Genomic DNA, 23647 nt, shown 5'->3' with positions numbered 1-23647 from the left:
ACCTCTCGGTCTCTCCTCCCGCTCTCGGACTCTCCTTTTACACTGTGCTCACCTCTCGGACTCTCCTCCCACTCTCGGACTCTCCTTTTATACTGCGCTCACCTCTCGGACTCTCCTCCCCCTCTCGGACTCTCCTCCCCCTCTCGGACTCTCCTCCCACTCTCGGACTCTCCTTTTACACTGTGCTCACCTCTCGGACTCTCCTCCCACTCTCGGACTCTCCTTTTACACTGTGCTCACCTCTCGGACTCTCCTCCCACTCTCGGACTCTCCTTTTACACTGTGCTCACCTCTCGGTCTCTCCTCCCGCTCTCGGACTCTCCTTTTATCCTGTGCTCCCCTCTCGGACTCTCCTCCCACTCTCGGTCTCTCCTTTTACACTGTGCTCACCTCTCGGACTCTCCTCCCACTCTCGGACTCTCCTTTTACACTGTGCTCACCTCTCGGACTCTCCTCCCACTCTCGGACTCTCCTTTTATACTGTGCTCACCTCTCGGACTCTCCTCCCACTCTCGGACTCTCCTTTTACACTGTGCTCACCTCTCGGACTCTCCTCCCGCTCTCGGACTCTCCTTTTATACTGTGCTCACCTCTCGGACTCTCCTCCCGCTCTCGGACTCTCCTTTTACACTGTGCTCCCCTCTCGGACTCTCCTCCCACTCTCGGACTCTCCTTTTACACTGTGCTCACCTCTCGGACTCTCCTCCCGCTCTCGGACTCTCCTTTTACACTGTGCTCACCTCTCGGACTCTCCTCCCGCTCTCGGACTCTCCTTTTACACTGTGCTCACCTCTCGGACTCTCCTCCCACTCTCGGACTCTCCTTTTATACTGTGCTCACCTCTCGGACTCTCCTCCCACTCTCGGACTCTCCTTTTATACTGTGCTCACCTCTCGGACTCTCCTCCCACTCTCGGACTCTCCTTTTACACTGCGCTCACCTCTCGGACTCTCCTCCCCCTCTCGGACTCTCCTTTTATACTGTGCTCACCTCTCGGTCTCTCCTCCCGCTCTCGGACTCTCCTTTTACACTGCGCTCACCTCTCGGACTCTCCTCCCCCTCTCGGACTCTCCTTTTACACTGTGCTCACCTCTCGGACTCTCCTCCCGCTCTCGGACTCTCCTTTTACACTGTGCTCACCTCTCGGACTCTCCTCCCGCTCTCGGACTCTCCTCCCGCTCTCGGACTCTCCTTTTATACTGTGCTCACCTCTCGGTCTCTCCTCCCACTCTCGGACTCTCCTTTTACACTGTGCTCACCTCTCGGACTCTCCTCCCACTCTCGGACTCTCCTTTTACACTGTGCTCACCTCTCGGACTCTCCTCCCGCTCTCGGACTCTCCTTTTACACTGTGCTCACCTCTCGGACTCTCCTCCCACTCTCGGACTCTCCTTTTATACTGTGCTCACCTCTCGGACTCTCCTCCCGCTCTCGGACTCTCCTCCCGCTCTCGGACTCTCCTTTTATACTGTGCTCACCTCTCGGTCTCTCCTCCCACTCTCGGACTCTCCTTTTACACTGTGCTCACCTCTCGGACTCTCCTCCCACTCTCGGACTCTCCTTTTACACTGTGCTCACCTCTCGGACTCTCCTCCCGCTCTCGGACTCTCCTTTTACACTGTGCTCACCTCTCGGTCTCTCCTCCCACTCTCGGTCTCTCCTTTTACACTGTGTTCACCTCTCGGACTCTCCTCCCACTCTCGGACTCTCCTTTTATACTGTGCTCACCTCTCGGACTCTCCTCCCACTCTCGGACTCTCCTTTTACACTGTGCTCACCTCTCGGACTCTCCTCCCACTCTCGGACTCTCCTTTTACACTGTGCTCACCTCTCGGACTCTCCTCCCGCTCTCGGTCTCTCCTTTTACACTGTGCTCACCTCTCGGTCTCTCCTCCCGCTCTCGGTCTCTCCTTTTACACTGTGCTCACCTCTCGGACTCTCCTCCCGCTCTCGGACTCTCCTTTTACACTGTGCTCACCTCTCGGACTCTCCTCCCACTCTCGGACTCTCCTTTTACACTGTGCTCACCTCTCGGACTCTCCTCCCACTCTCGGACTCTCCTTTTACACTGCGCTCACCTCTCGGACTCTCCTCCCCCTCTCGGACTCTCCTTTTATACTGTGCTCACCTCTCGGACTCTCCTCCCGCTCTCGGACTCTCCTTTTACACTGCGCTCACCTCTCGGACTCTCCTCCCCCTCTCGGACTCTCCTTTTATCCTGTGCTCACCTCTCGGTCTCTCCTCCCACTCTCGGACTCTCCTTTTACACTGTGCTCACCTCTCGGACTCTCCTCCCGCTCTCGGACTCTCCTTTTATCCTGTGCTCACCTCTCGGTCTCTCCTCCCACTCTCGGACTCTCCTTTTACACTGCGCTCACCTCTCGGACTCTCCTCCCGCTCTCGGTCTCTCCTTTTACACTGTGCTCACCTCTCGGACTCTCCTCCCGCTCTCGGACTCTCCTTTTATACTGTGCTCACCTCTCGGTCTCTCCTCCCACTCTCGGACTCTCCTTTTATACTGTGTTCACCTCTCGGACTCTCCTCCCGCTCTCGGACTCTCCTTTTATACTGTGCTCACCTCTCGGTCTCTCCTTTTACACTGTGTTCACCTCTCGGTCTCTCCTTTTACACTGTGTTCACCTCTCGGACTCTCCTTTTACACTGTGTTCACCTCTCGGACTCTCCTTTTACACTGTGTTCACCTCTCGGACTCTCCTTTTACACTGTGTTCACCTCTCGGTCTCTCCTTTTACACTGTGTTCACCTCTCGGACTCTCCTTTTACACTGTGTTCACCTCTCGGTCTCTCCTTTTACACTGTGTTCACCTCTCGGACTCTCCTTTTACACTGTGCTCACCTCTCGGTCTCTCCTCCCACTCTCGGACTCTCCTTTTATACTGTGCTCACCTCTCGGACTCTCCTCCCGCTCTCGGACTCTCCTCCCGCTCTCGGACTCTCCTCCCGCTCTCGGACTCTCCTCCCGCTCTCGGACTCTCCTCCCGCTCTCGGACTCTCCTTTTATACTGCGCTCACCTCTCGGACTCTCCTCCCGCTCTCGGACTCTCCTCCCGCTCTCGGACTCTCCTCCCGCTCTCGGACTCTCCTCCCGCTCTCGGACTCTCCTCCCGCTCTCGGACTCTCCTCCCGCTCTCGGACTCTCCTCCCGCTCTCGGACTCTCCTCCCGCTCTCGGACTCTCCTCCCGCTCTCGGACTCTCCTCCCGCTCTCGGACTCTCCTTTTATACTGTGCTCACCTCTCGGACTCTCCTCTCACTCTCGGACTCTCCTTTTACACTGTGCTCACCTCTCGGACTCTCCTCCCACTCTCGGACTCTCCTTTTACACTGTGCTCACCTCTCGGACTCTCCTCCCACTCTCGGACTCTCCTTTTACACTGTGCTCCCCTCTCGGACTCTCCTCCCACTCTCGGACTCTCCTTTTACACTGTGCTCACCTCTCGGACTCTCCTCCCGCTCTCGGACTCTCCTTTTATACTGTGCTCACCTCTCGGACTCTCCTCCCACTCTCGGACTCTCCTTTTACACTGTGCTCACCTCTCGGACTCTCCTCCCACTCTCGGACTCTCCTTTTACACTGTGCTCACCTCTCGGACTCTCCTCCCACTCTCGGACTCTCCTTTTACACTGTGCTCCCCTCTCGGACTCTCCTCCCACTCTCGGACTCTCCTTTTACACTGTGCTCACCTCTCGGACTTTCCTCCCGCTCTCGGACTCTCCTTTTATACTGTGCTCACCTCTCGGACTCTCCTCCCCCTCTCGGACTCTCCTTTTACACTGTGCTCACCTCTCGGACTCTCCTCCCACTCTCGGACTCTCCTTTTACACTGTGCTCACCTCTCGGACTCTCCTCCCACTCTCGGTCTCTCCTTTTACACTGTGCTCACCTCTCGGACTCTCCTCCCCCTCTCGGACTCTCCTTTTACACTGTGCTCACCTCTCGGACTCTCCTCCCCCTCTCGGACTCTCCTTTTACACTGTGCTCACCTCTCGGACTCTCCTCCCCCTCTCGGACTCTCCTTTTACACTGTGCTCACCTCTCGGACTCTCCTCCCACTCTCGGACTCTCCTTTTACACTGTGCTCACCTCTCGGACTCTCCTCCCCCTCTCGGACTCTCCTCCCGCTCTCGGTCTCTCCTTTTACACTGTGCTCACCTCTCGGACTCTCCTCCCACTCTCGGACTCTCCTTTTACACTGCGCTCACCTCTCGGACTCTCCTGCCTCACCTGTGACGTCACACAGTCGTTGTCTGTTGTTGCAGGTCTGCTGCTGCTCTTATTCCCCACTCTCAGTCTTCTGCTGCTCAGGTCTGCCGCCGCTCCGCGGGAAAAAGTTCGGAAAAGCAAGGCAAAGCAGCACGTCCTTCCCCCACTTCCCCGAACTCCCACACTCACCACTTGTGGGGGAGACCAGAACCAGGGGCCATAAATATAAGATAGTCAGTAATAAATCCAATAGGGAATTCAGGAGAAACTTCTTTACCCAGAGAGTGGTGAGAATGTGGAACTCACTCCCACAGGGAGTGGTTGAGGGGAATAACAGAGATGGATTTAAGGGGAAGCCGGATAAACACATGAGAGAGAAAGGAATAGAAGGATATGGTGATAGGGTGAGATGGAGTAGGGAGGGAGGAGGCTCGAGTGGAGCATAAACACCGGGATAGACCAGATGGGCCGAATGGCCTGTTCCTGTGTTGTAAAATTCTATGTGATTCCACGTTAGGGATGAACAGTATTTAAGGAAGTGCAGAGCCAGGGAAAAGAGGATCAGGGAAAGAACAAAAGGGAAGGGCGGTGATAGGGTGGAGGGCAGGAGTGATTAAATGACAGAAGGGGATGATGGTGTGAGGCAGGGAGGGTGGGAATGGGACAAGTGAAGACACAGAAGTGAATGATTCCCTTTTACACACATTGGACGGTTATACTAACGCTGGCGTCTCATCGTTTGGCAGTATTGGGACCTGGGATTTCACTCGGCTCTGAGCCGCACCCTGAGGACGTACCTGAGGGCGGAGTCCAGCGTGGAGACGTCTCGCCGTGAGGGTCTGAAAATCATTGAGGCGGCAGTCGACAGTCTGGACCCTCAAAGCGACAAGATGAAGATCATGGATATCAACTGCAGCGCATTCTGCCTCCCAAACAAGCTCGAGTTCCTGCCGCATGATCAAGACCAGGTGTTTACCCCCTCCGCCTCGCCCCTCGGCCCCCCGTCCCTCCGCCTCGGCCCCCCCCCCGTCCCTCCGCCTCGGCCCCCCCCCGTCCCTCCGCCTCGGCCCCCCCCCGTCCCTCCGCCTCGGCCCCCCCCCGTCCCTCCGCCTCGGCCCCCCCCCGTCCCTCCGCCTCGGCCCCCCCCCGTCCCTCCGCCTCGGCCCCCCCCCGTCCCTCCGCCTCGGCCCCCCCCCGTCCCTCCGCCTCGGCCCCCCCCCGTCCCTCCGCCTCGGCCCCCCCCCGTCCCTCCGCCTCGGCCCCCCCCCGTCCCTCCGCCTCGGCCCCCCCCCGTCCCTCCGCCTCGGCCCCCCCCCGTCCCTCCGCCTCGGCCCCCCCCCGTCCCTCCGCCTCGGCCCCCCCCCGTCCCTCCGCCTCGGCCCCCCCCCTCCCTCCGCCTCGGCCCCCCCCCCTCCCTCCGCCTCGGCCCCCCGTCCCTCCGCCTCGGCCCCCCGTCCCTCCGCCTCGGCCCCCCGTCCCTCCGCCTCGGCCCCCCGTCCCTCCGCCTCGGCCCCCCGTCCCTCCGCCTCGGCCCCCCCCCCTGTCCCTCCGCCTCGGCCTCCCCCCCCGTCCCTCCGCCTCGGCCTCCCCCCCCGTCCCTCCGCCTCGGCCTCCCCCCCCGTCCCTCCGCCTCGGCCTCCCCCCCCCGTCCCTCCGCCTCGGCCTCCCCCCCCGTCCCTCCGCCTCGGCCTCCCCCCCCGTCCCTCCGCCTCGGCCTCCCCCCCGTCCCTCCGCCTCGGCCTCCCCCCCCGTCCCTCCGCCTCGGCCTCCCCTCCCGTCCCTCCGCCTCGGCCTCCCCCCCGTCCCTCCGCCTCGGCCCCCCCCCGTCCCTCCGCCTCGGCCCCCCCCCCTCCCTCCGCCTCGCCCCCCCCTCGCTGTTTAAGCCCGGGGGTGTCGGGCTCGTTCCCCCGGAGTCTGATTCCGAAACCCCTCCAACCAATGGAACGGGAACTTTTATTTATATTTGTTCTTGGGGATTTGTTCTTGGCTCTTTCAAAGAGCCAGCACAGGTACGATGGGCTGAATGGCCTCCTTCTATCCTGTATCATTCAATGATTCTGTGATAGTTAACAGGGTGAAATGAAGTCTGAAGGAAGGGGGCCCGCGTGGAGTATAAACACCAGCACAAACAGTTCATTCTTCAAAAAAAAACTTTTGTCAGTCAGATTTGTTTAAAAACAATCTGATTTATAAAAAGTCCCTGTCCCTTCCGTTAGTTCTCTTTTCTCAGAGGAAGAAGGAAGTTTTAGTCTGATTATTCCTCATAGGCAAAACAATTAGCCTCACAGATGGGGAAGTGTTAACTGGTGATTTGGGAGCAGCATTGAAAAATTCAGCAGTGAAAGTTTGGGAACAGAGTTTGGAGGCAAACTGAAAGCAGAAGATGGGTTCAAAAGTTCAGTTCATGGATATCAGTGAACGACTGACACTCGGGGAGACCCCCTCAAATACTGACACTCGGGGAGACCCCCTCAAATACTGACACTCGGGGAGACCCCCTCAAATACTGACACTCGGGGAGACCCCCTCAAATACTGACACTCGGGGAGACCCCCTCAAATACTGACACTCGGGGAGACCCCCTCAAATACTGACACTCGGGGAGACCCCCTCAAATACTGACACTCCCAGAGACCCCCTCAAATACTGACACTCCCAGAGACCCCCTCAAATACTGACACTCCCAGAGACCCCCTCAAATACTGACACTCCCAGAGACCCCCTCAAATACTGACACTCCCAGAGACCCCCTCAAATACTGACACTCCCAGAGACCCCCTCAAATACTGACACTCCCAGAGAACCCCTCAAATACTGACACTCCCCGAGAACCCCTCAAATACTGACACTCCCGGAGACCCCCTCAAATACTGACACTCCCCGAGACCCCCTCAAATACTGACACTCCCCGAGACCCCCTCAAATACTGACACTCCCAGAGAACCCCTCAAATACTGACACTCCGAGAGACCCCCTCAAATACGGACACTCCGAGAGACCCCCTCAAATACTGACACTCCCCGAGACCCCCTCAAATACTGACACTCCCCGAGACCCCCTCAAATACTGACACTCCCAGAGAACCCCTCAAATACTGACACTCCGAGAGACCCCCTCAAATACTGACACTCCCCGAGACCCCCTCAAATACTGACACTCCCCGAGACCCCCTCAAATACTGACACTCCCAGAGAACCCCTCAAATACTGACACTCCGAGAGACCCCCTCAAATACGGACACTCCGAGAGACCCCCTCAAATACTGACACTCCCCGAGACCCCCTCAAATACTGACACTCCCCGAGACCCCCTCAAATACTGACACTCCCAGAGAACCCCTCAAATACTGACACTCCGAGAGACCCCCTCAAATACTGACACTCCCAGAGACCCCCTCAAATACTGACACTCCCAGAGACCCCCTCAAATACTGACACTCGGGGAGACCCCCTCAAATACTGACACTCCCAGAGACCCCCTCAAATACTGACACTCCCAGAGACCCCCTCAAATACTGACACTCCCAGAGACCCCCTCAAATACTGACACTCCCAGAGACCCCCTCAAATACTGACACTCCCAGAGACCCCCTCAAATACTGACACTCCCAGAGACCCCCTCAAATACTGACACTCCCAGAGACCCCCTCAAATACTGACACTCCCAGAGACCCCCTCAAATACTGACACTCCCAGAGACCCCCTCAAATACTGACACTCCCCGAGACCCCCTCAAATACTGACACTCCCCGAGACCCCCTCAAATACTGACACTCCCAGAGACCCCCTCAAATACTGACAATCCCCGAGACCCCCTCAAATACCGACACTCCCAGAGACCCCCTCAAATACCGACACTCCCAGAGACCCCCTCAAATACTGACACTCCCAGAGACCCCCTCAAATACTGACACTCCCCGAGACCCCCTCAAATACTGACACTCCCAGAGAACCCCTCAAATACTGACACTCCGAGAGACCCCCTCAAATACTGACACTCCCAGAGACCCCCTCAAATACTGACACTCCCAGAGACCCCCTCAAATACTGACACTCGGGGAGACCCCCTCAAATACTGACACTCGGGGAGACCCCCTCAAATACTGACACTCGGGGAGACCCCCTCAAATACTGACACTCCCAGAGACCCCCTCAAATACTGACACTCCCAGAGACCCCCTCAAATACTGACACTCCCCGAGAACCCCTCAAATACTGACACTCCCAGAGACCCCCTCAAATACGGACACTCCCAGAGACCCCCTCAAATACTGACACTCCCAGAGACCCCCTCAAATACTGACACTCCCAGAGACCCCCTCAAATACTGACACTCCCAGAGACCCCCTCAAATACTGACACTCCCAGAGACCCCCTCAAATACTGACACTCCCAGAGACCCCCTCAAATACTGACACTCCCAGAGACCCCCTCAAATACTGACACTCCCAGAGACCCCCTCAAATACTGACACTCCCAGAGACCCCCTCAAATACTGACACTCCCAGAGACCCCCTCAAATACTGACACTCCCCGAGACCCCCTCAAATACTGACACTCCCCGAGACCCCCTCAAATACTGACACTCCCAGAGACCCCCTCAAATACTGACAATCCCCGAGACCCCCTCAAATACCGACAATCCCCGAGACCCCCTCAAATACCGACACTCCCAGAGACCCCCTCAAATACCGACACTCCCAGAGACCCCCTCAAATACCGACACTCCCAGAGACCCCCTCAAATACCGACACTCCCCGAGACCCCCTCAAATACCGACACTCCCCGAGACCCCCTCAAATACCGACACTCCCCGAGACCCCCTCAAATACCGACACTCCCAGAGACCCCCTCAAATACCGACACTCCGAGAGACCCCCTCAAATACCGACACTCCGAGAGACCCCCTCAAATACCGACACTCCGAGAGACCCCCTCAAATACCGACACTCCGAGAGACCCCCTCAAATACTGACACTCCCCGAGACCCCCTCAAATACTGACACTCCCCGAGACCCCCTCAAATACTGACACTCCCCGAGACCCCCTCAAATACTGACACTCCCCGAGACCCCCTCAAATACTGACACTCCCCGAGACCCCCTCAAATACTGACACTCCCCGAGACCCCCTCAAATACGGACACTCCCCGAGACCCCCTCAAATACGGACACTCCCAGAGACCCCCTCAAATACGGACACTCCCAGAGACCCCCTCAAATACGGACACTCCCAGAGACCCCCTCAAATACGGACACTCCCAGAGACCCCCTCAAATACGGACACTCCCAGAGACCCCCTCAAATACGGACACTCCCAGAGACCCCCTCAAATACGGACACTCCCAGAGACCCCCTCAAATACGGACACTCCCAGAGACCCCCTCAAATACGGACACTCCCAGAGACCCCCTCAAATACGGACACTCCCAGAGACCCCCTCAAATACGGACACTCCCAGAGACCCCCTCAAATACGGACACTCCCAGAGACCCCCTCAAATACGGACACTCCCAGAGACCCCCTCAAATACGGACACTCCCAGAGACCCCCTCAAATACGGACACTCCCAGAGACCCCCTCAAATACGGACACTCCCAGAGACCCCCTCAAATACGGACACTCCCAGAGACCCCCTCAAATACGGACACTCCCAGAGACCCCCTCAAATACGGACACTCCCAGAGACCCCCTCAAATACGGACACTCCCAGAGACCCCCTCAAATACGGACACTCCCAGAGACCCCCTCAAATACGGACACTCCCAGAGACCCCCTCAAATACGGACACTCCCAGAGACCCCCTCAAATACGGACACTCCCAGAGACCCCCTCAAATACGGACACTCCCAGAGACCCCCTCAAATACGGACACTCCCAGAGACCCCCTCAAATACGGACACTCCCAGAGACCCCCTCAAATACGGACACTCCCAGAGACCCCCTCAAATACGGACACTCCCAGAGACCCCCTCAAATACGGACACTCCCAGAGACCCCCTCAAATACGGACACTCCCAGAGACCCCCTCAAATACGGACACTCCCAGAGACCCCCTCAAATACGGACACTCCCAGAGACCCCCTCAAATACGGACACTCCCCGAGACCCCCTCAAATACGGACACTCCCCGAGACCCCCTCAAATACGGACACTCCCCGAGACCCCCTCAAATACGGACACTCCCCGAGACCCCCTCAAATACGGACACTCCCCGAGACCCCCTCAAATACTGACACTCCCCGAGACCCCCTCAAATACTGACACTCCGAGAGACCCCCTCAAATACCGACACACTCCCGGGACCCCCCTGTAAATACTGACACACTCCCAGGACCCCCTGTAAATACTGACACACTCCCGGGGACCCCCTGTAAATACTGACACACTCCCGGGGACCCCCTGTAAATACTGACACACTCCCGGAGACCCCCTGTAAATACTGACACACTCCCGCGGACCCCCTGTAAATACTGACACACTCCCGGGGACCCCCTGTAAATACTGACACACTCCCGGGACCCCCTGTAAATACTGACACACTCCCGGGGACCCCCTGTAAATACTGACACACTCCAGGGGACCCCCTGTAAATACTGACACACTCCCGGGGACCCCCTGTAAATACTGACACACTCCCGGGGACCCCCTGTAAATACTGACACACTCCCGGGGACCCCCTGTAAATACTGACACACTCCAGGGGACCCCCTGTAAATACTGACACACTCCCGGGGACCCCCTGTAAATACTGACACACTCCCGGGGACCCCCCTGTAAATACTGACACACTCCCGGGGACCCCCTGTAAATACTGACACACTCCCAGGGACCCCCTGTAAATACTGACACACTCCCGGGGACCCCCTGTAAATACTGACAAAATCCCGGGGACACCCTGTAAATACTGACACACTCCCGGGGACCCCCTGTAAATACTGACACACTCCCCGGGGACCCCCTGTAAATACTGACACACTCCCCGGGGACCCCCTGTAAATACTGACAAAATCCCGGGACACCCTGTAAATACTGACACACTCCCGGGGACCCCCTGTAAATACTGACACACTCCCGGGACCCCCTGTAAATACTGACAAAATCCCGGGGACACCCTGTAAATACTGACACACTCCCGGGGACCCCCTGTAAATACTGACACACTCCCCGGGGACCCCCTGTAAATACTGACACACTCCCCGGGGACCCCCTGTAAATACTGACACACTCACCGGGGACCCCTGTAAATACTGACACACTCCCGGGGACCCCCTGTAAATACTGACACACTCCCGGGGACCCCCTGTAAATACTGACACACTCCCGGGGACCCCTGTAAATACTGACACACTCCCGGGGACCCCCTGTAAATTCTGACACACTCCCGGGGACCCCCCTGTAAATACTGACACACTCCCGGGGACCCCCTGTAAATATCGACACACTCCCGGGGACCCCCTGTAAATACTGACACACTCCCGGGGACCCCCCTGTAAATACTGACACACTCCCGGGACCCCCCTGTAAATATCGACACACTCCCGGGGACCCCCTGTAAATACTGACACACTCCCGGGGACCCCCTGTAAATACTGACACACTCCCGGGACCCCCTGTAAATATCGACACACTCCCGGGGACCCCCTGTAAATACTGACACACTCCCGGGGACCCCCTGTAAATACTGACACACTCCCGGGGACCCCCTGTAAATACTGACACACTCCCGGGGACCCCCTGTAAATACTGACACACTCCCGGGGACCCCCTGTAAATACTGAGACACTCCTGGGGACCCCCTGTAAATACTGACACACTCCCGGGGACCCCCTGTAAATACTGACACACTCCCGGGGACCCCCCTGTAAATACTGACACACTCCCGGGACCCCCCTGTAAATACTGACACACTCCCGGGGACCCCCTGTAAATACTGACACACTCCCGGGGACCCCCTGTAAATACTGACACACTCCGGGGACCCCCTGTAAATACTGACACACTCCCGGGGACCCCCTGTAAATACTGACACACTCCCGGGGACCCCCCTGTAAATACTGACACACTCCCGGGGACCCCCTGTAAATACTGACACACTCCCCGGGACCCCCTGTAAATACTGACACACTCCCGGGGACCCCCTGTAAATACTGACACACTCCCGATGTCTCTTTCTCCTAACTTTGAACGACAGTCTCAGCTCCTGAATGGAAATTAATTGTCCAAGTAATATTTATGTTCGTGGGCAGAAAGAGGATTTTCAAGCTTCTAATTCAGCAATTACAGAAAAGTCGAGGAGTTCTCGAGAATCTGGAATTGTGTGGTCAGCGTGCTCGCTGCGGTCTGACCCCAGAGGGCAGTACCGAGCCACAGTCAACACCGGCCAGCTGGATGTTCACCTTCGCTGGCAGAACGGCCGCAGGTGGCCACAGTTCAACTGAGCACCACGGCTTCATCACGAGGGAGGCATTTGTGCATTAAAGTTAGTGCAAAGTGTCAGGAGGGGTGAATCCTAGTGTTGGGGGTCTGGGTTGTGGAGAGAATTGGGGTTTTCAGCCTTCGAAAGGAGGCGTCTGAGGGGCCCATCAAGCAGAGGAGCGTCGTGTGACAGGAGGGGCTCCGTGTGACAGGAGGGGCTCCGTGTGACAGGAGGGGCTCCGTGTGACAGGAGGGGCTCCGTGTGACAGGAGGGGCTCCGTGTGTAAGTGTGGGGACTCCGTGTGACAGGAGGGGCTCCGTGTGTAAGTGTGGGGGCTCCGTGTGTAAGTGTGGGGGCTCCGTGTGTAAGTGTGGGGGCTCCGTGTGTAAGTGTGGGGGCTCCGTGTGTAAGTGTGGGGGCTCTCCGTGTGTAAGTGTGGGGGCTCTCCGTGTGTAAGTGTGGGGGCTCTGTGTGTAAGTGTGGGGGCTCCGTGTGTAAGTGTGGGGGCTCCGTGTGTAAGTGTGGGGGCTCCGTGTGTAAGTGTGGGGGCTCCGTGTGTAAGTGTGGGGGCTCTCCGTGTGAGAGGAGGGTTCTCCGTGTGAGAGGAGGGGCTCTCCGTGTGAGAGGAGGGGCTCTCCGTGTGAGAGGAGGGGCTCTCCGTGTGAGAGGAGGGGCTCTCCGTGTGAGAGGAGGGGCTCTCCGTGTGAGAGGAGGGGCTCTCCGTGTGAGAGGAGGGGCTCTCCGTGTGAGAGGAGGGGCTCTCCGTGTGAGAGGGGGGGCTCTCCGTGTGAGAGGGGGGCTCTCCGTGTGAGAGGGGGGGCTCTCCGTGTGACAGGGGGGGCTCTCCGTGTGACAGGGGGGGCTCTCCGTGTGACGGGGGGCTCTCCGTGTGACGGGGGGTTCTCCGTGTGACAGGAGGGGCTCTCCGTGTGACAGGAGGGGCTCTCCGTGTGACAGGAGGGGCTCTCCGTGTGACAGGAGGGGCTCTCCGTGTGACGGGAGGGTTCTCCGTGTGACGGGAGGGTTCTCCGTTGTGACGGGGGTTCTCCGTGTGACAGGAGGGACTCCGTGTGTAAGTGTGGGGACTCCGTGTGACAGGAGGGTTCTCCGTGTGACAGGAGGGTTCTCCGTGTGACAGGGGGGGTTCTCCGTGTGACAGGGGGGTTCTCCGTGTGACAGGAGGGTTCTCCGTGTGACAGGAGGGACTCCGTGTGTAAGTGTGGGGACTCCGTGTGACAGGAGGGTTCTCCGTGTGACAGGAGGGTTCTCCGTGTGACAGGGGGGGTTCTCCGTTGTGACAGGGGGGTTCTCCGTGTGACAGGAGGGTTCTCCGTGTGACAGGAGGGACTCCGTGTGTAAGTGTGGGGACTCCGTGTGACAGGAGGGTTCTCCGTGTGACAGGAGGGTTCTCCGTGTGACAGGGGGGGTTCTCCGTGTGACAGGGGGGTTCTCCGTGTGACAGGGGGGGTTCTCCGTGTGACAGGGGGGGTTCTCCGTGTGACAGGGGGGGTTCTCCGTGTGACAGGGGGGGTTCTCCGTGTGACAGGGGGGGTTCTCCGTGTGACAGGGGGGGTTCTCCGTGTGACAGGGGGGGTTCTCCGTGTGACAGGGGGGGCTCTCCGTGTGACAGGGGGGTTCTCCGTGTGACAGGGGGGTTCTCCGTGTGACAGGGGGGGTTCTCCGTGTGACAGGGGGGGTTCTCCGTGTGACAGGGGGGGTTCTCCGTGTGACAGGGGGGGCTCTCCGTGTGACAGGGGGGGCTCTCCGTGTGACAGGGGGGGCTCTCCGTGTGACAGGGGGGGCTCTCCGTGTGACAGGGGGGTTCTCCGTGTGACAGGAGGGGCTCCGTGTGACAGGGGGGCTCCGTGTGACAGGGGGCTCCGTGTGACAGGGGGGGCTCTCCGTGTGTCTGGGGGGGTTCTCCGTGTGACGGGGGGGCTCTCCGTGTGACGGGGGGGCTCTCCGTGTGTCTGGGGGGGCTCCCTGTGTAAGGGGGGGTTCTCCGTGTGTCTGGGGGGGCTCTCCGTGTGTCTGGGGGGGTTCTCCGTGTGTCTGGGGGGGCTCTCCGTGTGTCTGGGGGGGCTCTCCGTGTGTCTGGGGGGGCTCTCCGTGTGTCTGGGGGGTTCTCCGTGTGTCTGGGGGGGTTCTCCGTGTGTCTGGGGGGGTTCTCCGTGTGTCTGGGGGGGTTCTCCGTGTGTCTGGGGGGGTTCTCCGTGTGTCTGGGGGGCTCTCCGTGTGTCTGGGGGGGCTCTCCGTGTGTCTGGGGGGGCTCTCCGTGTGTCTGGGGGTTCTCCGTGTGTCTGGGGGGGTTCTCCGTGTGTCTGGGGGGGTTCTCCGTGTGTCTGGGGGGGTTCTCCGTGTGTCTGGGGGGTTCTCCGTGTGTCTGGGGGGTTCTCCGTGTGTCTGGGGGGTTCTCCGTGTGTCTGGGGGGTTCTCCGTGTGTCTGGGGGGGTTCTCCGTGTGTCTGGGGCGTTCTCCGTGTGTCTGGGGGCGTTCTCCGTGTGTCTGGGGGGGTTCTCCGTGTGTCTGGGGGGGTTTCCGTGTGTCTGGGGGCTCTCCGTGTGTCTGGGGGGCTCTCCGTGTGTCTGGGGGGGCTCCCTGTGTCTGGGGGGGCTCTCCGTGTGTCTGGGGGGGCTCCCTGTGTAAGGGGGGGTTCTCCGTGTGTCTGGGGGGGTTCTCCGTGTGTCTGGGGGGGCTCCCTGTGTAAGGGGGGGTTCTCCGTGTGTCTGGGGGGGCTCTCCGTGTGTCTGGGGGGCTCTCCGTGTGTCTGGGGGGTTCTCCGTGTGACGGGGGGGTTCTCCGTGTGTCTGGGGGGGCTCCCTGTGTAAGGGGGGGTCCTGTATATAGAGGGGTGCCAGAGAGTAATGGTAAAGGTTAATTGGGAATATTACAGTGAGTAGGTTAGAGTGTCAGACTGTCACTGAGCAGAATCTCTGCCCCCACTGTTTCGGGGTGCGAGGTTTCCCTGAGATGAATCGTTTATTTTTGACCCCCTCTCTACGCTCCGGCCTAATTCGTGGGAGGTGACGATCGAACGGGGACATTTATCCCATTGCTTGGTTTCATTTTCTTCTCTTTGCCTGTGACAGGTGTGTGAAGTGAGGACAGAGTCTGCCGTCTACCAGGAGCTTCTCACACGGTTCCAGAACCTTCAAACCACGCTGGTTACGGCCAAACTGGAGACGGAAGAGGTAGGGACAGATTCCTCTCAAGCAGCTGCCCAGGGCCAGGTTTGGTCCCACAGCACCGAACAGGCAACAGGTCACTGGGTAATGGCAAATGTGGCAGAGTGAATGAGGGGGGTGTGTGAGTGTGAGGGGATGTGTGAGGGGATGGGTGAGGGTGAGGGTGAGGGTGAGGGTGAGGGTGTTTGTGAGTGTGAGTGTTTGTGAGTGTTTGTGAGTGTTTGTGCGAGTGAGTGTGTGTGTGAGAGTGTTTGTGTGTGAGTGTGTGTGTGTGAGTGTGTGTGTGAGAGTGTTTGTGTGAGAGTGTTTGTGTGAGAGTGTGTGTGAGTGTGTGTGTGAGAGTGTGTGTGTGAGAGTGTGTGTGTGAGAGTGTGTGTGTGAGTGTGTGTGTGAGAGTGTGTGTGTGAGAGTGTGTGTGAGAGTGTGTGTGTGAGAGTGTGTGTGTGAGAGTGTGTGTGTGAGAGTGTGTGTGTGAGAGTGTGTGTGTGAGAGTGTGTGTGTGAGAGTGTTTGTGTGAGAGTGTGTGTGAGTGTGTGTGTGAGTGTGTGTGTGTGAGTGTGTGTGTGAGAGTGTGTGTGTGAGAGTGTGTGTGTGAGAGTGTGTGTGTGAGAGTGTGTGTGTGAGAGTGTGTGTGTGAGAGTGTTTGTGTGAGAGTGTTTGTGTGTGAGTGTGTGTGTGAGAGTGTTTGTGTGAGAGTGTGTGTGTGAGAGTGTGTGTGTGAGAGTGTTTGTGTGAGAGTGTTTGTGTGTGAGTGTTTGTGTGTGAGAGTGTTTGTGTGAGAGTGTGTGTGTGAGAGTGTGTGTGTGAGAGTGTGTGTGAGAGTGTTTGTGTGAGAGTGTGTGTGTGAGAGTGTGTGTGTGAGAGTGTGTGTGTGAGAGTGTTTGTGTGAGAGTGTGTGTGTGAGAGTGTTTGTGTGAGAGTGTTTGTGTGAGAGTGTTTGTGTGAGAGTGTTTGTGTGAGAGTTTGTGTGAGAGTGTTTGTGTGAGAGTGTTTGTGTGAGAGTGTTTGTGTGGTGTTGTGAGAGTGTTTGTGTGTGAGTGTTTGTGTGTGAGTGTTTGTGTGTGAGAGTGTGTGTGTGAGAGTGTGTGTGTGAGAGTGTGTGTGTGAGAGTGTGTGTGTGAGAGTGTTTGTGTGAGAGTGTGTGTGTGAGAGTGTGTGTGTGAGAGTGTGTGTGAGAGTGTGTGTGAGTGTGTGTGTGAGTGTGTGTGTGTGAGTGTGTGTGAGAGTGTGTGTGTGAGAGTGTGTGTGTGAGAGTGTGTGTGTGAGAGTGTGTGTGTGAGAGTGTGTGTGAGAGTGTGTGTGTGAGAGTGTTTGTGTGAGAGTGTTTGTGTGAGAGTGTTTGTGTGTGAGTGTGTGTGTGAGAGTGTTTGTGTGAGAGTGTGTGTGTGAGAGTGTGTGTGTGAGAGTGTGTGTGTGAGAGTGTTTGTGTGAGAGTGTTTGTGTGAGAGTGTTTGTGTGAGAGTGTTTGTGTGTGAGTGTTTGTGTGTGAGTGTGTGTGTGAGAGTGTTTGTGTGAGAGTGTGTGTGTGAGAGTGTTTGTGTGAGTGTGTGTGTGAGTGTTTGTGTGTGAGTGTTTGTGTGAGAGTGTTTGTGTGAGAGTGTTTGTGTGAGAGTGTTTGTGTGAGAGTGTTTGTGTGAGAGTGTTTGTGTGAGAGTGTTTGTGTGAGAGTGTTTGTGTGAGAGTGTTTGTGTGAGAGTGTTTGTGTGAGAGTGTTTGTGTGAGAGTGTTTGTGTGTGAGAGTGTGTGTGTGTGGTGTGTGTGAGTGTGTTTGTGTGAGAGTGTTTGTGTGAGAGTGTTGTGTGAGTGTGTGTGTGAGAGTGTTTGTGTGAGAGTGTTTGTGTGAGAGTGTTTGTGTGAGAGTGTTTGTGTGAGAGTGTTTGTGTGAGAGTGTGTGTGTGAGAGTGTGTGTGAGAGTGTTTGTGTGAGAGTGTGTGTGTGAGAGTGTGTGTGAGAGTGTTTGTGTGAGAGTGTGTGTGAGTGTGTGTGTGAGAGTGTTTGTGTGAGAGTGTTTGTGTGAGAGTGTGTGTGTGAGAGTGTGTGTGTGAGAGTGTGTGTGTGAGAGTGTGTGTGTGAGAGTGTGTGTGTGAGAGTGTGTGTGTGAGAGTGTGTGTGTGAGAGTGTTTGTGTGAGAGTGTTTGTGTGAGAGTGTGTGTGTGAGAGTGTTTGTGTGAGAGTGTTTGTGTGAGAGTGTGTGTGTGAGAGTGTGTGTGAGAGTGTTTGTGTGTGAGTGTGTGTGTGTGAGTGTGTGTGTGAGAGTGTGTGTGTGAGAGTGTTTGTGTGAGAGTGTTTGTGTGAGAGTGTTTGTGTGAGAGTGTTTGTGTGAGAGTGTTTGTGTGAGAGTGTTTGTGTGTGAGTGTGTGTGTGAGAGTGTGTGTGTGAGAGTGTGTGTGTGAGAGTGTTTGTGTGAGAGTGTTTGTGTGAGAGTGTTTGTGTGAGAGTGTGTGTGTGAGAGTGTGTGTGTGAGAGTGTGTGTGTGAGAGTGTGTGTGTGAGAGTGTGTGTGTGAGAGTGTGTGTGTGAGAGTGTGTGTGTGAGAGTGTGTGTGTGAGAGTGTGTGTGAGAGTGTGTGTGTGAGAGTGTGTGTGTGAGAGTGTGTGTGTGAGAGTGTGTGTGTGAGAGTGTGTGTGTGAGAGTGTGTGTGTGAGAGTGTGTGTGAGAGTGTTTGTGTGAGAGTGTGTGTGTGAGAGTGTTTGTGTGAGAGTGTGTGTGAGAGTGTGTGTGTGAGAGTGTTTGTGTGAGAGTGGTGTGTGTGTGAGAGTGTGTGTGTGAGAGTGTTTGTGTGTGAGTGTGTGTGTGAGAGTGTTTGTGTGAGAGTGTTTGTGTGAGAGTGTTTGTGTGAGAGTGTTGTGTGAGAGTGTGTGTGTGAGAGTGTGTGTGTGAGAGTGTGTGTGTGAGAGTGTGTGTGTGAGAGTGTGTGTGTGAGAGTGTGTGTGTGAGAGTGTGTGTGTGAGAGTGTGTGTGTGAGAGTGTGTGTGTGAGAGTGTGTGTGTGAGAGTGTGTGTGTGAGAGTGTGTGTGTGAGAGTGTGTGTGTGAGAGTGTGTGTGTGAGAGTGTGTGTGTGAGAGTGTGTGTGTGAGAGTGTGTGTGTGAGAGTGGTGTGTGAGAGTGTGTGTGTGAGAGTGTGTGTGTGAGAGTGTGTGTGTGAGAGTGTGTGTGTGAGAGTGTGTGTGTGAGAGTGTGTGTGTGAGAGTGTGTGTGTGAGAGTGTGTGTGTGAGAGTGTGTGTGTGAGAGTGTGTGTGTGAGAGTGTGTGTGTGAGAGTGTGTGTGTGAGAGTGTGTGTGTGAGAGTGTGTGTGTGAGAGTGTGTGTGAGAGTGTGTGTGTGTGAGTGTGTGTGTGTGAGTGTGTGTGTGTGAGTGTGTGTGTGAGAGTGTTTGTGTGAGAGTGTGTGAGTTTGTGAGTGTGTGTGTGAGTGTTTGTGTGAGTGTTTGTGTGAGTGTTTGTGAGTGTGTTTGTGAGTGTGTTTGTGAGTGTGTTTGTGAGTGTGTTTGTGAGTGTGTTTGTGAGTGTGTTTGTGAGTGTGTTTGTGAGTGTGTTTGTGCGAGTGTTTGTGCGAGTGTTTGTGCGAGTGTTTGTGCGAGTGTGTGTGCGAGTGTGTGTGCGAGTGTGTGTGCGAGTGTGTGTGCGAGTGTGTGTGCGAGTGTGTGTGAGAGTGTGTGAGAGTGTGTGTGAGTGTGTGTGTGAGTGTGTGTGTGAGTGTGTGTGTGAGTGAGAGTGTTTGTGACTCTGACTCCGCTAGTTGCCGATACCGAGACTGACTCCGTCTCCCTCCCTCCACCTACAGATTAATAAGACCCTGAAGGCCACACTGCGGGTGTTGCAGGACCTGGTCACCACAGATGATTACGACATTCCCGACATCTTCCAGCCCAGCCGGTCTACGGAGTCCGTCAAATCGGTCGGCTCGGGCTCGGGCTCGGGCTCGGGCTCCGACAAGGCCAACATCACCAAGCGGCGTTCCAACCAGCAGGACACCGAGACCTACTACTTCACCGTAAGCCCAGGGATCGGCAAACGGCGGGGAGAGCGCAGGGCAGGGCGTCGCAGCCCAGCCCACGCCCAGTGAGGGGGGGGCACAGGTTATACCCCCTTGCCCATTGCACGGCCAGTGTGCGGGGAATGGTGGGGGGGTGGTGTTGGAGGGAGGGGGCACACTAGCACCATGGGCACAGGATAGACCTACTAAGGGCGGTGTGGGTTTGGGGGACAGTGAGTCCCCCGGGGCTGGGGGTGCAGTGTGTGGCCGTATTGCTGCGATGATCACACTCTCTCTGTGCCTCTCAGAAAGTGAAGGAGTACGTGGACGGGAGCAACAGGATCACCAAGCTGGACGCCAAGTACAAGCTGCTGAAATCTGCCATCGACAAGGGTGAGTCCCTGCGCCTAAACCCAGAGAGACCCGCGAGGCGCTCACTGCGAGCACGGCTCATACTGCAACACAACAACGGGAGGAATGCTCAAAGGGTCTGGTCTCTATCGCCCTCGTCTGCGAGGGTCTCAACAAGGGCCCACCCCCACCACTCCCCTTCCCATTGACCCCATGGAGACCCCTCCCCTTCCCATTGACCCCGTGGGGAGCCCTCCCCTTCCCATTGACCCCGTGGGAAGCCCTCCCCTTCCCATTGACCCCGTGGGGACCCCCTCCCCTTCCCATTGACCCCGTGGGGACCCCTCCCGTTCCCATTGACCCCGTGGGGACCCCTCCCGTTCCCATTGACCCCGTGGGGACCCCTCCCGTTCCCATTGACCCCGTGGGGACCCCTCCCCTTCCCATTGACCCCGTGGGGAGCCCTCCCCTTCCCATTGACCCCGTGGGGACCCCTCCCCTTCCCATTGACCCCGTGGGGACCCCTCCCCTTCCCATTGACCCCGTGGGGACCCCTCCCGTTCCATTGACCCTGTGGGGACCCCTCCCGTTCCCATTGACCCCGTGGGGACCCCTCCCGTTCCCATTGACCCCGTGGGGACCCCTCCCCTTCCCATTGACCCCGTGGGGAGCCCTCCCCTTCCCATTGACCCCGTGGGGACCCCTCCCCTTCCCATTGACCCCGTGGGGAGCCCTCCCCTTCCCATTGACCCCGTGGTGACCCCTCCCGTTCCCATTGACCCCGTGGGGAGCCCTCCCCTTCCCATTGACCCCGTGGGGAGCCCTCCCCTTCCCATTGACCCCGTGGGGAGCCCTCCCCTTCCCATTGACCCCGTGGGGAGCCCTCCCCTTCCCATTGACCCCGTGGGGAGCCCTCCCCTTCCCATTGACCCCGTGGGGAGCCCTCCCCTTCCATTGACCCCGTGGGGAACCCTCCCCTTCCCATTGACCCCGTGGGGAGCCCTCCCGTTCCCTTTGACCCCATGGTGACCCCTCCCTTCCCATTGACTCCATGGAGACCCCTCCCATTCCCATTGACTCCATGGTGACCCCTCCCCTTCCCATTGACCCCGTGGAGACCCCTCCCATTCCCATTGACTCCATGGAGAGCCTCCCGTTCGAATCGCCAACCTTAAAGGAAGAGGGAGAGGCTGAGAGGTTTGTGGGGGGGTTGTAGGGCTGCAGGAGAAAGGCAAGTTGTAACGAGTGAGGCTCCGAAGCCTGGTTCCCATTGATCCTGTGATTGGCGATCCGGCCCTCCTGCCCCATTCCCACTAACCCTGCGGATGAGGCGCTCTGACAGAGTAGATAGAGACAAACTGTTCCCATTGGCGGAAGGGTCAAGAACCAGAGGACATCGATTTAAGGTGATTGGCAAAAGAACCAAAGGTGACATGAGGAAAATCTTTCTTAAACAGCGAGTGGTTAGGATCTGGAATGCACTGTCCGAGGGGGTGGTGGAGGCAGATTCAATCATGGCCTTCAAAAGGGAACTGGATAAGTACTTGAAAGTAAAAAATTTGCAGGGCTACGGGGATAGGGCGGGGGAGTGGGACTAGCTGGATTGCTCTTGCATTGAGCCGGCGCGGACTCGATGGGCCGAATGGCCTCCTTCCCATGCTGTCACCTTTCTACGATTCTATCCCAGACCATCACTAACTCAGGAATGTAAGCGCCCACACCCTGAGACAATGAGGGAGCTCCGAGCTAGTGACCCACAGCAGTGACACCCAACTAACCCCACTCTCTTCTGTTCCCTGCAGGGGTCGTGGAGAACGAGAACACACACAGGTGAGTTCCCTCTTCACCCCGTCCACCGGCTCACAGAACGGGAACAGGCCGCACCTCGGGAAGGATAGACTGGCCTCGGAGGGGAGGGGCAGCGCAGATTCCCCAGAATGATACCGGGGCTAAAAGGGTTAAATTCCAAGGACAGGTTGCACAGACTCGGCTTGTATTCCCTCGAGTGTAGAAGATTAAGGGGTGATCTAATCGAGGGGTTTAAGATGATTAAAGGATTTGATAGGGTCGATGGAGAGAAACTATTTCCTCTGGGTGGGGGGAGTCCAGAACAAGGGGGCAGAACCTTAAAATTAGAGCCAGGCCGTTCAGGGGTGATGTCGGGAAGCATTTCTTCACACAAAGGGGAGTGGGAATCTGGAACTCTCCCCCCAAAAAGCTGTGGAGTCTGGGGGTCGATTGGAGCTTTCAGCACTGAGACTGATAGTTTTTTGTTGGGTCAGGGTCATGGGAACCAAGGAGGGTAAATGGGGTTAAGATACAGATCAGCCCTGATCTAATCGAATGGTGGAACGGGTTCGAGGGGCTGAATGGCCTCCTCCTGTTCCTAATGTAACAGGCTCGAGGGGCTGAATGGCCTCCCCCTGTTCCTGTGCTGTGATTGAGAGCCCAGGGTGCAGTGAGATCCAGGCGGGCAAGCTGCTATTCTCTTCCTGCCCTCTCAGGTTGTCATCTACCCTCGGCCGCTCCCAGAGACAGAGGAAGCCTCGGCCCTGCTCCCTGTACAATCAGAAACTCTTCAACGGGGAGCTGGAGATCTTCATCAAGGTACTCAGGACAGAACCAGGACGGGAGGGAGACGGACGGGAGGGAGACGGACGGGAGGGAGACGGACGGGAGGGAGACGGACGGGAGGGAGACGGACGGGAGGGAGACGGACGGGAGGGAGACGGACGGGAGGGAGACGGACGGGCGAGGGAGGGAGACGGACGGGCGAGGGAGGGAGACGGACGGGCGAGGGAGGGAGGGAGACGGACGGGCGAGGGAGGGGGACGGACGGACGGGCGAGGGAGGGGGACGGACGGACGGGCGAGGGAGGGGGACGGACGGACGGGCGAGGGAGGGGGACGGACGGACGGGCGAGGGAGGGGGACGGACGGACGGGCGAGGGAGGGGGACGGACGGACGGGCGAGGGAGGGGGACGGACGGACGGGCGAGGGAGGGGGACGGACGGACGGGCGAGGGAGGGAGACGGACGGGCGAGGGAGGGAGACGGACGGGCGAGGGAGGGAGACGGACGGGCGAGGGAGGGAGACGGACGGACGGGCGAGGGAGGGAGACGGACGGACGGACGGGCGAGGGAGGGAGGGAGACGGACGGGCGAGGGAGGGAGGGAGACGGACGGGCGAGGGAGGGAGGGAGACGGACGGGCGAGGGAGGGAGGGAGACGGACGGGCGGGGCGAGGGAGGGAGACGGACGGGCGGGCGAGGGAGGGAGACGGGCGGGCGAGGGAGGGAGACGGGCGGGCGAGGGAGGGAGACGGACGGGCGGGGCCGGGCGAGGGAGGGAGTCTGACGGGAGGGAGATGGGCGGGAGAGGGCGACGGGCGAGGGAGGGAGGGAGGGGGATCATTCTGGACACCTGGTACTTGGGTGGGGGGGGCGGGGGTCAGAGGGGGCTCGGTCCAAATAGATCCCAGGCTGGGAGAGGCTGTC

The 23647-nt window shown here is 57.9% G+C and overlaps 1 protein-coding gene across 1 annotated transcript in view; it reads left to right on the top strand.

Annotated features, from left to right (window-relative positions):
• The window catches only part of LOC137316288 (SLIT-ROBO Rho GTPase-activating protein 3-like), a gene marked incomplete at its 3' end in the record, with an annotated part of 43129 nt that extends 20371 nt beyond the window's left edge, over window positions 1-22758 (top strand). Inside the window, exons 3-8 of the mRNA XM_067980358.1 lie at window positions 4971-5192; window positions 15731-15832; window positions 19609-19818; window positions 20109-20193; window positions 21954-21981; window positions 22656-22758. Of these exons, the coding sequence (XP_067836459.1) occupies window positions 4971-5192; window positions 15731-15832; window positions 19609-19818; window positions 20109-20193; window positions 21954-21981; window positions 22656-22758 (750 nt within the window). The remainder of the gene's footprint in view (window positions 1-4970; window positions 5193-15730; window positions 15833-19608; window positions 19819-20108; window positions 20194-21953; window positions 21982-22655) is intronic.
• Window positions 22759-23647: the final 889 nt, after the last annotated feature.

This window comes from Heptranchias perlo, unplaced genomic scaffold (genome assembly GCF_035084215.1).
Source record: "Heptranchias perlo isolate sHepPer1 unplaced genomic scaffold, sHepPer1.hap1 HAP1_SCAFFOLD_579, whole genome shotgun sequence".
In the NCBI taxonomy this organism is placed as follows: domain Eukaryota; kingdom Metazoa; phylum Chordata; class Chondrichthyes; order Hexanchiformes; family Hexanchidae; genus Heptranchias; species Heptranchias perlo.
This window is presented reverse-complemented; position numbering and strand designations above follow the sequence as displayed.